We start from the raw sequence: 14,168 nt of genomic DNA, 5'->3' as shown, positions 1-14,168 counted from the left end.
TTTTGTCTTTTGGCCTATCTACTAACTCCCAAGTGTCATTTTCACTAAATGATTTCAACTCCTCTGTAATTGCGCACTGCCACTGTTCACTCTCTGAACTGTTTAACACATCACTAACACTAAGCTCTTCACCTGAAATTTCCGCACACAAATTCGCCATATAGTAGTCCGGTTTACGCCTCACACGTTTCTCGGGCACATTTGTGTCAGCCTGCATAGGAAGAAGTTCAACATCCTCTGGCAGCAATGTGTCAGAGTAACATTCATCAGTGACACTCGAAGAATCATCTGGAACGTATGTCTCATCCTTCTGTTTGTCACTCTCAGAAAGTTCTTGCTCCTCTACATCTTCAGATGGGCTGCTCTCATTTATGGTGATGGTTGTTGTTGAGCTGTCATCAATGTTCTCCATGATCACAACATCTCTGGCTACAATTACATCTCGTGCCACTGGGTCATATAAGCGGTATCCCTTGACATTTTCTGCATATCCAACTAGGAACATTTTCTTAGCTTTCTTATCCCACTTTCTGCGCTTTTCTTTAGGTATGTGTACCATGACTGGGCTGCCAAAGATTCTCAGGTGATCCAACCTTGGCTTTCTGCCTGTCCATATTTCATGTGGAGTGGTACTTGGACTGATTCCTGCAGTAGGGGCACGGTTGATAATGTAAACGGCAGTATTCACAGCCTCCGCCCATAGATATTTCTGGAACTGAGCATCAAACAGGAGACAACGAGCTTTCTCCACTATGGATCGATTGTACCTCTCACATAGTCCATTCTGCTCCGGAGTGTAGCTGTTTGTTTTCTGATGAACTATCCCACAATGGTTCAAATAGTTCTCCATTTCTGCTGAACAAAACTCACCGCCATTGTCAGACCTTAATATTTTAATTTTTCTCGATTGCTGATTCTCAACAAGCTCTTTATATTGCTTAAAGTACTTGAAGGTCTCATTCTTCTCTCGGAGAAAATAAACAGTGCACATCCTGCTAAAGTCATCAACAAACAATATGTAGTAACGAGCTTTTCCTAATGACAGATTCTCCATTGGTCCACACAGATCTGTGTGAACCAGTTCCAAGACTCCATGACTTTTACTAGCACTGTGAGGAAATGGAAGTCGTGTCTGCTTCCCTTCACAGCAAACTGTGCAGCTGTTCTTAGTGATGTCACATTTTTCATTATAACTGACACCATCAACCACTCCACTCTTCAATCTCTGCATATCAGTGGCATTCATATGTCCAAGACGTCTGTGCCAAGTTGTACTGGATACGCTTGCTGATGCTGCAAACACTTGCTCAGTTTTCACATTTAGTTTGTATACACCATTTTCCAATTTGGCCACTCCAATACACTCGTTCTGTGAGTTATAAATTGAACAACCACTTCGATCGAATTCGACTCTGTTTCCATTGGCAATTATTCTGCTCACTGAGAGTAAGTTAGTGGTCAGATTTGGTACATACAAAACATTGTTTACATTTATCTTGTGAAGTTTACTACCGACACACGTCGTAATCTGTAGATCTCCTGAGCACTCCACAGGCACTATCGTTTTATTTGCCACGATAATCTCGCTGATCTTGGGCTGATTACAAACATTCGACAATAAATTCCTGTTGGACACCAAATGAGTACTTGCGCCGGAATCCAAGTGCCAGTCGGTCTGACTGAACTGTTTTGACATAAAAACTGCACTAAATGCATTCGTCCTCGTTTTTTCTGCGTTTGGACATCGGTTTTTAAAATGTCCAGGCTGCTTGCACTTATAACATCGAATTTGTTTTGTTTTCGGCGATGTGTTGTTGCCGCCATTACTGACATTTGAATGATTCGTTCTACTTTCGTTCATTCCGCTGCCGACGCCGCGCTGTGAGTGAATGGTACTTTTGCCGCCTTTTTGATGATGTTTTCCCGCCATGAATGCACCTTCCGACTTAATCTCAAAACTCATGTCCAACAATTTTGTCTTTATAGCGTCCGCGCTGATGTTGATACCTGAATGTTCGATTGCCATTATCATCGGCTCGAACTTCTCCGGTAATCCGGCCAACATCAGTGATCCAATCCACTGGTCATTTATTTCGAAACCAGTTCCTTGCAGTTTCTGCGCGGTTTCTATTAGCTGGCTGACGTAGCTGGTCATCGAATCGCAGTCTTCTAGACGTATACTGATGAGATGTCTGAGCAAACTAATTTTTCGTGAATAGCCCGAATCATCGAACATATTCTTCAATGTTTTCCACAAGTCGTACGTTGTTGCACACTGCTTGATATGAATGTACAAGGATGCATCGATGGTTAAAACTAGTTTAGCTTTCGCCTTCATATCATCAGCTTTTTGCACCGCTGTCGCCGTTTCCGCTAATGGTTGCTTGATAGCGTCCGCCATGCCTTCGAGCACTAGCACGTTTTCTGCCGCGAAACACCAATCGTCGTAGTTCTCACGACCTTTCAACTTCGGGACGTTCGCTAGATAATTAGTCGACATTTTTATCAAAAACTGCACAAATTGATCACTATATTTTTCGCGATAATGGGACTGGGCCCATAACCTAATAAAACGCTAGGATGGTTTGCAATCAACTGAACTTTAATTTGAAATTTAATCCGTTCATTCAATACATGTAATCGTACAGTCATTCATATATATTTGACATGAATGATACTAGATGGCGTTAGCAGTAAGGGACTAGAGTATTTTGTTAATATTTATAACAGTCCCGACACAAGCATGATTCAAGAGGGGTGGGTCGCAAAAGAATTATTGACACGCAACACTATTTTACGACCTCGTGAACTAATTCTCGCAATAGGGACGCAATAGAACTAGTGTTGCCCAAATTCAGTCTTGGTCTTGCGGTCTTGGTCTTGTTCTTGCGTTTTTGCAAGACCAAGACCAAGAACAAGACCACCTATTTTTAGCAAGACCAAGACCAAGACTGACCGTGCAAGACTTGAGCAAGAACAAGACATAGCCTGCAAGACTCTTGCGTCTTGCAGCTAAGACTTCGCGCTATTTCACTGAGTAGTTAGGTGTATAGGTAGGTATATGTATCAATGTATAGGTAGGTACGCTTTTTTGTTTTTTTTTTTTTTTTGAGGGTTGAAAATCGTCCAATCACTTCTCCCGCCTTGGGCGAGGCGAGAGGGAGTGTCAGACTCTTACTGACTAAAAACCACCCCGTTCCTTCTCCTGCTTTTCGAGCCGGAGCCCCGGTAAACCCGCGAGGTAGTCCGCAGCTCCGGATTAGGCATCAGCCCTGCTGGGCCCCATCTGTGGTGGTCTGATGGCTCTTTGAGACGCGCCGCCCGCATGGGTCTGGTTCTGTTCGGACGATGAGCTACCCTTGCTCACCGTCCGCAGGCCCACACTTACGGTGGCTGGAGATCGTCGCGCAATCCTCGACGCCCTGAGTTTCTCTCACGACGGCTGGGGCGCTCACGCACCCCGCCTCCTCCTTAGCTAGCATGACTGCTTCGCAGAAGCAGGAGACAGCATCCCAGTCCCTCTCGCTCCGCACCATGGCTTGAACCAGTGCCGGGCGCGAGAGATCGCCGTCGCCGAACACATCCCTGAGGACTTGGCGGTGCTCAGCCCACGCAGGGCACACCGCCACCGTATGTTCTACGGTGTCCTCCGGGCGGTCCTCGCAGTGATGACACCCGGGCGTTTCCTCCCGCCCAATAAGGAACAGGAACCTACCGAAACTCCCATGTCCGGTAAGTACCTGCGTTAGGCGGTAGGTGAGGACGCCGTGGCGCCACTCTGCCAGCGAGCCCAGCCCTCGGTTGCGACAGTCGTTGCTGCCATTCCGCCATGAGATCGCGCCGGAGCTCGTCCCGCCACGCACTGATCTGGCGCGGCAGTGGAGTTTCGCCCCGGCGACACGCGTCGGCGCGCAAACTGAACACGCGCGCGAGCACCTTCGCCTCCAGATCCCACGGCGGTAATCCGGCAAGGAGGTTCGCCGCCTCCCCGGAGATCGTGCGATATCCACGGATCACCCGGATAGGTATAGGTAGGTACGCTTAGGAATTCTATGAGACGCAAAAAACTGTATCAAAGAATATGAAAAAGTGGACCTATGCGCATTACGACTAATACCATAAACATAGCGAATAAAAAAATATCTATTAAAATCAAACTGAGTGCATGCATAGTTATGTTTTAACCATCGGCACTTTGATAATGCGGCATCAAAGGTTTTGTACTTACTTCTCAAAGAAATTTGCCGCTTTTCGGAAGTAAGTACATGGTTATGATACACGCGCCGGCGGCGGCTTCTTTTGAAATCCTAAACAATCGTTGCCGCCACGCCGAAATCATAACATTTGACACTATTTGATTGCCGCCATAGGGCGTAGGTATACTCGTGCAAAAATAAATTCGAATTTTAAGAGTACCTACAGGTGTTCCAAAGAATAAAAAAGTTTCAGAGTGCTTAGAATGAAAATGAATACATTATACTGATCACGCAAGTAGTATTATGATTAGGATAAAATGGTAAAGATAGGTAGTAGATGTCATATTAATTCATTCTAGTAAGTATATATTATAATATTGATTACTTATATGGTTTTAAACTAATTACTTAGGTACTATTATTGTACATTTAGTCATTATATTTCTTAAGTTTTTACAAGAAAAAATAGCAAATAGTGTTCAAATATCACCCGTTTAATAAATATTGTAGCCACTTTTAAATATACATACTTGAAACGTGTAAAAATTCTACAAACCTAATAAAATAATATAAAAAGCGTAAGTACTTACCTACTAATAAAATAAAAAGCCTGCGATAAGAGTTTTGTATTACTTACCAGCCCGAATATCTCTGAGAGAGATGATGAAAGTAAGTATTTACTAGCTGTGCCCGCGACTTCGTCCACGAGGAATAGTAACTTTGGAGGTATAGTGAACTTCTGTTATCAAACATACAAACGAACTCTTCAGCTTTATAATATTAGTATAGATGTACGCCAAAACATTCACTTATATGTAAAGATTAGTGATTGGCACTAATTCTTTACATATATTTTATTCTCGCGTCGCGTCTGTACAAGTAGGTAATATTTAGTGTGTGTTTGTACGCCCCACGCGGCATTGTTTGATGTGCGGCGGCATCCTTTTCATAGAGCCGGCACGTGGCGAGGCGGCGCGCGCGGTAGAAAGCAAGGAAAGGTACTATAAATAAAGGATTTTTTTTAATTCCAGTCATTTCCAATTGAGCTGTGCTTCGAGTCTAACATAATAATTGTTTTTACTACTTCTCGTTGTTTTCTAAAAACGTATCACGTGTACAATTTAATATGAGTGACGAAGATTCAAATTATTCTAGTCCGAGTAACGAGAGTTTGAGTCACAGATCTAAAAGACCCAAAAGCAAATTTGAGGAGTTTTTCGAAATAAATCATGCATCCCAAACTGCCTTCTGTAAATTGTGCCAACATAAAAAGATTGAAATAAAAATGAAAAACAGGAACACTTCAGGCTTAAGGAAACATCTAATATCTTTCCACAAAAAGGAATCAGAAATATTTATTCCTGTTAAACCAAAATTAAGTGGAGATATCACAAGATTTTTAGTAACCGCTGGAAGAAGTGGACAGGTAAGCAGTGCCGGCGTTAGGGGGGCGACACGGGCCGATGGCCCAGGGCGACAACGTCTGGGGGGCGCCAATAAAATGAAAAACTACTACTAACACTTGATATTGCTTCCCTCAAGTGGGCGCCACAATATTTTCGCCCGGGGTGTCAGTGGCCCCTACACCGGCACTGCAGGTAAGAATATTTTTTTAACAGTTAAAAGAATTTTAACTCTGCGTAGCTATTCATGCGATACTTTAAAAAACGCCATTAACTTACGTAAGTATTTTTGAGTTAGTGGTGTTTTCATCTAAGGGTGCGACATATTAAGTATGTAATTATCGTCTTAAATATTTTTTATTACTGCCTCGTTGGCCGAGTGGTTGCAAGTGCGACTGCCGGGCAAGGGGTCTCGGGTTCGATTCCCGGGTCGGGCGAAGTAATACTGGGCTTTTTTCGGTTTTTCGAAAATTTCTCAGCAGTAGCACGGAGTCTGGAAATGTGCCCAGTATATGACAATAGGCTCACCACCTATTACATGGGACTTACAATATAAATTGTGAAAAGTGGGTGTACAGTGGCATTACGTGCCATAATGTGCACCTCTGCCTACCCCTTCGCGGATTAAAGGCGTGACGATATGTATGTATGTATGTATATTTTTTATAAACACCCATATTTTCATTTAATCGGCCAGTAACAACTAAGTACTTTTTGTAAATTACAGTACAGTGCAACCTTAATATAACAAATATCAATTTAACGATTTTCTCGATTTAACAACAACAAACCTCCTCCTCTTATACGCTCAAACCTAGTATGTTTTAAATAATAACACAAGATTTATTGTTTTGTTTCAGTCGGAAAACAGTAGTGACAACATCACGACAGCTACAGTTGATTGGGTGGTGAAAAAATATCTTCCCTTCTCATTTTTCGATGACGAAGCTACACAAGTATATTTTCGAAGTATTTGCCCTAATATGGTGTTTCCTAAAAGGTCTACACTTAGAAGGCAAGTCAAAGAGCGATTTGAAGAGCTCCAATTGAATCTCAAGGAACGACTTCAACAATTATCATCTAAAATGTCTTTTACCATTGATGGGTGGACGTCAATTGCTGGTAAGAGTTACTACGGGGTTACTATTCATTATATAGACAACGAATGGAAGTATCAATCTATAGTTCTTGATTTTATACCATCACGCGGTCGACATACTGGGGAAGATATTGCAACGATTTTCCATGAATGTTTATTGGAATATGGCATAATTGATAAAATACAAGGTATCACGGTCGACAACGCAACTGCAAATACCAAATTTATGTATGAACTGGGCAAACAGCTGCCGCCACACTTTGATTCAGACAATCAACATTTCCGGTGCTTTGCTCACATTTTAAACCTTGGTGTACAAGATTTATTAAAGACCTTAGCATTACACTGTGAGTCTGACACTAACGCGCAAGATCAGCAGTACGAAGACTATGCAGATGAAACTGAGGATGAGGAAGATGAAGAACCTGCACCAAATATTGCTGACTCGCGTACATCTGTAACAAAGTTACGCAGTATTTCCAGTAAAATAAAAAGAAGTGAGATAGTGAAGAAGAAGTTTCAGTCTGCTTGTGAAGCAGCTGGCGTGCCATCAAATCTAAATGCCATTCTTGACTGTCCAACGAGATGGAATTCCACACATGATATGATTTGATTTGGTTTAAAAGTGAGAGCGGGCATTGACATATTGTGCAGTTCTGTCACCGAATTAAATGATTTTCAAATCACAGCTAATGAATGGCAGGTACTGGAAAAATTACATAAATTTCTAATAAACTTTAAACTTTTAAGCACAAAACTTGGTGGAGACAAATATGTTACATTACCGCTAGTCATTGTATCATTCAATCTCTTGCTAGATAAAATTGAATCCATGGTAAAACAGTTAGATGAGAAACCTAATCGATCTGAAGTGGATGAAAGGCTAATTCTAGCTTTCCAAGCAGCTCGAGACAAAATGCTTAAACATTACAAGAAGAGCAACTGGATTTATTGTACTTCTTTAATTTTAGACCCAAGGCATAAGGCTCAGACTTTTGACCTGACAATGTGGGGGAAGCAACTTAAAACAGAAAGTCTGCGCAAGTTCAATGAACTTTATGAAGAATATAAAAGTCTACACTCACTGAACAAATCTCTGGAATTACCAGAAAAAGAAAATAAAGTATGTGATGAAGACGAAGACGTAATAGACTTTGATAAACTCTATGAATGTCCCTCGACGTCATCTGGACCTTGTCTTCAAGGCTTAGTGATAGACGAGTTGGAGGAGTACCTGAGAAAACCAAGAACTGCCAGCTCGGAAGACATTTTAGATTGGTGGAGGACGCATGAGACAGAGTATCCGATTTTATCGAAAATGGCCCGTGATTTTCTCTCAATACCTGCAACTTCAGTACCTGCTGAGAGGTTATTTTCTAAAGCATCATTAGTAATTAGAAAACATAGAAATAGGTTAAGTGATGAGTCAGCCAGATGGTTACTTTGTATTAATTCTTGGTCAAAAAATTGATATAAAGTATCATAACCTAATGATAAAGCTGTTGATTTGTTTGTATTTTATTTTTTATTCAAATAAATGATAAATCGTAAAACTCTTTTATTAAATTTCTTATAAGTTGAGGGTTCAATCTCTTTCTAGACAGATAAGTATTGTTCTTTAAAATACAGTCAAGTTAAAACACTGTGCACTGTGCAAATTAATTACAATAATTAATTTGTTTTTTTACATGTTTTAGCAAATGTAAGCTTATCTATACTAATATTATAAAGCTGAAGAGTTTGTTTGTTTGATTGATTGTTTGTTTGTTTGTTTGTTTGAACGCGCTAATCTCAGGAACTACGGGTCCGATTTGAATAATTCTTTTTGTGTTGGATAGCGCATTTATCGAGGAAGGTTATAGGCTATAAATCATCACGCTACGATCAATAGGAACCGAGCAGAGCGGGTGAAACCGCGCGGAAATAGCTACTAAATCATAAATGTTTATTAAGAAACAGTTACTTCCATGGAAAACGACATATAGGTCAGTTGATTTTTCGAATCTCTTATCAAATCTTCAGTTATTTATTAATCTGCTTGATCTTTACTATGGCTACGTTAATTCAAGCTCACAATGTTCCAATTCTAATACGTTTTTCTAAGATTTAAAGTAAACTTTAATAAATAGTAATAGACTAATAGGTAATTGCAAGACTTGCAAGACTTGCAAGACTCTTGCTGCAAGACCAAGACCAAGACCAAGACTGGGAGCGCAAGACCAAGACCAAGACCAAGACCAGGTGTATTGGCGCAAGACCAAGACCAAGACTGGCTAAGTCTCGTCTTGTTCTTGCATTTGGGCAACACTAAATAGAACACACCTTAGTGCCTTACTTCGAATCGATACCGTAACATTCGAATGTCAATCTTGTTAGCACGAAATAAATGCTATAAATGTGTTTTTCGTACAGTTTTTGTAAAAAAAATGTGCAAGAAAATTATTTGTAAATAATAATAAAAGAGAAAAATAAAAATTCTATGTGGCGGCGTATTATTTGGCGTCCTCAATTAAAACGAACATTAATGACTGGCCAGGATAGCGGGAAAGCTGTATGACAAACGTGCGTCGCTAGTAGCACACGCATTTCTTTGCTTTTTAGAAAGTCAAATAAGTTCGGCATGCCATAACAAACTTCATATGGCATAATCGGGTGAGCAAAGCCAACCAAATGTCACACAATGATAAACTCATCCAATAGCTACATCAGATCGTTTGACAATACTCTCTAGTCTAAAACAAAATGGTTATTAAAGCCTGTTTTTAAGTGGCATTTATGATATTGTCGTAATAATATGTATTTAATGAGACATAAAAACATTCAACACCATTTTAAATCCTACATACCTTAGCTTCCTGTAGCCATGTCGAACAAAAATAAAACTAAATATCTTTAACATAGATAATTGGTGTAAAATGTATTGTGAATTAGTTTACCATGTCTTGTCAAATAACTGTGATGACTTTAGTGACTACAACTGAAGTTTTAAAATGTATCTTATGACCTTTGAATTAAGTTAAATTCGTATTATAGAAACTGGTGCTAAGTTGTGAGATAGTTACTAAAGTTAGTTGAACCCATTAAGATAAGTTAATAATAAGGTGAACATGCTATATACCTCCTCATCTCTGATGTCTTTCAGCGTATAAGACACAACCGTGATACCCATGTTGATGAGGTCACTTGAAGCCACTTCAAACACCTGAAATAAGATACAAAATTATTTATTAACTAAACAAAAAAAAATTCAAAGATAAAAATAAGAAACAAAATAACTGGTAATAAAGAACATTTCAAAGAATTGGATATTTTCATGTGTATAATGTATAACAATGAGTACTGACCTTTTTAGAAAAGATCTTTCTGTCTTTATATATCTCTTCAACCGTCATGGAGCCCATGATAGCACGCTGATGACCTTCAAGGGTCACCAAGGCTATATGTTGGATCTCTTGCTCACTCTTGCCAAGGAACTGCTCGCACGCAGAGAGCAGCATCTCAGCATTTTGACCTTGAATTTTGACCTGAAATTTTACGATGCAGGCATTAGAAAGGAATGAATATAGAATAGTTATATATTTTTATGGAAGACCCCACCGTTGGGAATCCTCTTGGAGCTCTGTAGTCTGGGGAGAATGAAAGGGACTGCGAAAATTACTAAAACCCGCCCCGGTCTCCCGTCTCACACGTGGGTACGAGGAGGGAGAAACGAAATTCTTCCGCAGCCCCCAAACCTGTGGCGGCCTGCCTTGTCAGGGCTCACCTCAAGATGTACGGAGGAGTGGGGTGTCGCTCTCCTCCGTGCTACGTCTCGGAGGCGCGCGTGATCACAACACGCGCCACCGTGTCGGGTCCTTTAAAACAGGGTGACGGGGACTTCCCGAAGTCCGCCATCCCCGGACCCATAAAGGGGTTGCAAGGAAGAAATTTCTACTCTCCTTCGACGCCCGGTGCGTCTACTGTGGGAAGGTAGAGAAGTTGTGATTTCCCTTTCCCTCTTCAATCTTTGGTAGCCCAGCCTATATTGTTTATGTGGGTAACTAAGATATTTTAATGATTTATATACAAGATACATATGAGTCTTAAAAATAAAGGTACATGGACTGGACATGGACATACCTGTGCTATGCCTGTCACAGATATAGGAACACCCTGACTGGTATAAACAGTTGGGGATTCCACCTGTAAGGTCATGGTGTTCAAGGAGATTCGTTGCACACTCTGTATCGCCGGCCAGACGAATGCTCGCCCACCCGGCACCAGTAGTGGTTTTGAGTAACAGCATCCTGTGTAAATCAAAGCCTTACTTAAAATGTACGATGTTAATGTCAAGGTCATAACACGATAGAACCTGAACAGTAAATATTTTCGTAGCTACGATCGAACTATCAGCGCTCAGCTATTATTACTAGCTACATAATGACGTACGCTGTTATGTAATTATTGTCCTTCTCAACTCTGAACTACAAATAAAATATTGTTCGAACTGCTGTCGGTCGATAGATCGGGTCGGTCATATAAAAGGCCGTGTCGATATCTATCATTTAAATATTCGTACGTACACAATATTCGCAGTTGCTTTTGTGTTTCCGTATCCTGCACGTACGATACTAAATGAAGCCTCCTAATGGCATATAGATAAATTTCGTATTCGTCATAAAGAAAATATGTGTACATATTTATGGTAATCATAATAAAATTGTTATCATAGTTATCATTTGCATGAGCTCTCGAATTTAAGTTATCAATTCGTCTTATTTTCGTCATTGGCGAAGATAACGAATATAGTGTTCGCATTGCTTATTTTTTAAGATTGCATTCTATACAAGCAGTAGAAACACAAGGAAAATACAAGCAGATAGCAGTAGGTCTTTAGAATACTTAGATAATATATGTCAATCAAAAAAGGATAGCTGTATGTGATAGAAAAGAATAACTACAATACTTGAATATTATACAGATTACTTAGCTGTCGCGGGATTGAACCGTGACGCGCCGCTCAGCAGTTGGGTATATGCCAAATATCCTTTCACGCAAAATACACACCTTTTCATGTAGAAAGAGTAAAATGATCGAAGAAGATTTAATGTCTTGAAAGGAGAAATATGTTCCTCAATAGTCCCAATTGTATTGTAGTATTTTTAAAATAAACATGTGCAAGATAAAGCAAGAATACACCAGTTGCTGCTACAGACAAGCAGATATCTATTTTGAGGAGTTATATGATCTGAATGATTCATAAATAGACTAGTCAATGCCACAAAATCGGGAACTAAGAAACATATGCACAGCATTTAGCTCTCATTCTTGTATTGTATGTAGTAGATAGGTGGTTCCTCAATTGATTTTCATGATAAAATACATAATATTTTAGTTAATGATGCTATTGTTATTCTCAGAGGCTGTGAGAATATCAATGACATGATGTGTTGTCATAATGGCATCATTTAGTTTGTTGAACATCACTTTAACATTTTAAACTGTATGCAGTTTATTACAACTAGTCAAAATAATTATATTTTATTTTATATTGAAACAATAAATAGGTGTAGATACATATTGAAGATGTGCATGGCATAGGCTCACAAAAGCTAGAAGTAAACATGATAAAAATACATATGCAACAAAAACATGAATTCAAGCAGTATATAGTAATATTTGGTTTTATCATAATGTCTCAACTTTTATCACCCAAAGGTATATTTATCAGTTATGTTCTAAGTCCTTAGAAATTTCTACATAGTCTGCTAGGGCCTCGAACCCAAGGGCTTACTTAGTAGCCATGCTTGTCAACACTAGATGGGTGAAGTAATTATTATTGTTTTTACTGTAGTTCATTTAGTTATACAACAAAGTTGAAGACAAAAAAGCCTACACACAATATGCCAGCTATACAGGATGGAGAATACAGCCACATACAGCAACAACAGCATGATCAAGCAACAAAATAAGTTGAGAAAACTTATAAGAATATTGAGTCTAATAAGTTTAATAGGCAACAAAAATTCTAATAGGAGCCAATTGTAATAAGTAACAGGGACTATTGGTACCTCAACTGTGACTTGCATAACAATAGGATTAATAGTGTAACTATTCATTTGACCAGTAACTTTTTGTAACTTTAAATTTATCTAAGTACCAATTAAGATGCTGACCTTTTAAATTAAACAATTAATTCAATCATTTATAGTTCTTCTTAAAAAGAGCCATACAAAAATAACCACTAGGTTATACATATACGAAACTCAATCCTCGATTTTGAATGAATAGAATGATATACAAACGTACTGCGCAAGTACATACTATAATTACAAGTTCGCTAGCCAGACACTCATTAAATTGATCCAATGAATGATGTCATCCTGAAACTTTTTGTTAGATACACTAGAAAAACTCAAGGACAGTCCTCACATGAGCAGATTCTTATTAGTAAAATGTACAGTTACAACAATACATAGATTCTAATGCAAGACACCGCATAACAATACAACAGTTTTGTGTAAATACTCACCGGAGACAACAAGCGCCTCGTTAGGCCCGCATGTTACAAAACCCCAAGTCATTTCGATTGTCTTGAAAGAAAACTAACTTTGAACAAAACAAATTTAGTAAATTAAACAACTAAATCCATATAATGTTGAATAATATTTATGTCAAAACACAAATCGGCTTCATGCGGAAATGGATGGGCGACACAGGCGACACTTTGAGCGGCACGGTGTTACCATGGTAAAAAAATATGAAACAAACAAGGTTAGTCGTTATAGTACGCTGATAGTCTCGACAATTATTGTTTACGACAGAAATTGGTCGATAAGTTATTATTTTGTATAATAAATATTCAACTTTATATCAGGACGATATGGTTGATAATTCGTTGAAGAAGTTTACGGCGTATTTTTATTTTATCAATGTCGGAACTAGAAAAGGAGTTGTTACTATAAAAAATATTATTCTAAAAACACTATCTAATTCCCGCGGGTTTGCTCGCGTGGAAGTTTAATTAAGCATTTCAATGCCTATTAATTCATGCCTAATTAAAATATTTATTTGTTTTAAATCATTAGTCGAAATACAAAGTTAGTCTTCCTCAGATAGAAATGGGTGATTGTTCGGATAAATACTTAAAAAGGATAAATACTAAGTAAATATCCGTTTATAATCGAGAAGGTATTCGTCTACATTTTGAATAAAAACGGATAAATAAATAATTTACTGTAAATAATTGAAACAAAATGGAAACCATTTTGAAGAAATCTTAAATTTCTCACATTATTTATTTTTGAAGTAAAATAAATACTATGAAAATATATCAATTAACGATCAATAATTAATTTCGATATTTCTAGTAGAGTGGAACAGAGATTTTTCAAGTGTCAAACCATAATCGTATGTCACTTTAGTAACTGAATTTTAAACGAGATGTCGCTGTTGGTTTCTTGGCTGCGTGCTCAGACTACTTTTCGAGTT

General features: G+C 38.8%; 1 protein-coding gene across 2 annotated transcripts in view; it reads right to left on the bottom strand.

Annotated features, from left to right (window-relative positions):
* LOC118265191 (flotillin-1) overlaps positions 1-13,421 on the bottom strand; it is a 32,329-nt gene extending 18,908 nt beyond the window's left edge. Inside the window, exons 1-4 of one of the 2 annotated variants that reach the window (XM_035578002.2) lie at positions 13,210-13,421; positions 10,818-10,984; positions 10,043-10,222; positions 9,817-9,900 (exon numbers count right to left, since the gene is read on the bottom strand). In XM_035578002.2, coding sequence (XP_035433895.1) covers positions 9,817-9,900; positions 10,043-10,222; positions 10,818-10,984; positions 13,210-13,261 — 483 coding nt within the window. In that variant the 5' untranslated portion in view covers positions 13,262-13,421. The remainder of the gene's footprint in view (positions 1-9,816; positions 9,901-10,042; positions 10,223-10,817; positions 10,985-13,209) is intronic. The other variant, XM_035577987.2, reaches the window with a different exon arrangement.
* Positions 13,422-14,168: the final 747 nt, after the last annotated feature.

Source organism: Spodoptera frugiperda, chromosome 25 (genome assembly GCF_023101765.2).
Source record: "Spodoptera frugiperda isolate SF20-4 chromosome 25, AGI-APGP_CSIRO_Sfru_2.0, whole genome shotgun sequence".
Classification (NCBI taxonomy): domain Eukaryota; kingdom Metazoa; phylum Arthropoda; class Insecta; order Lepidoptera; family Noctuidae; genus Spodoptera; species Spodoptera frugiperda.
The sequence above is the reverse complement of the archived record's forward strand: the minus strand, read 5'-3'. Positions and strand labels throughout refer to the sequence as shown.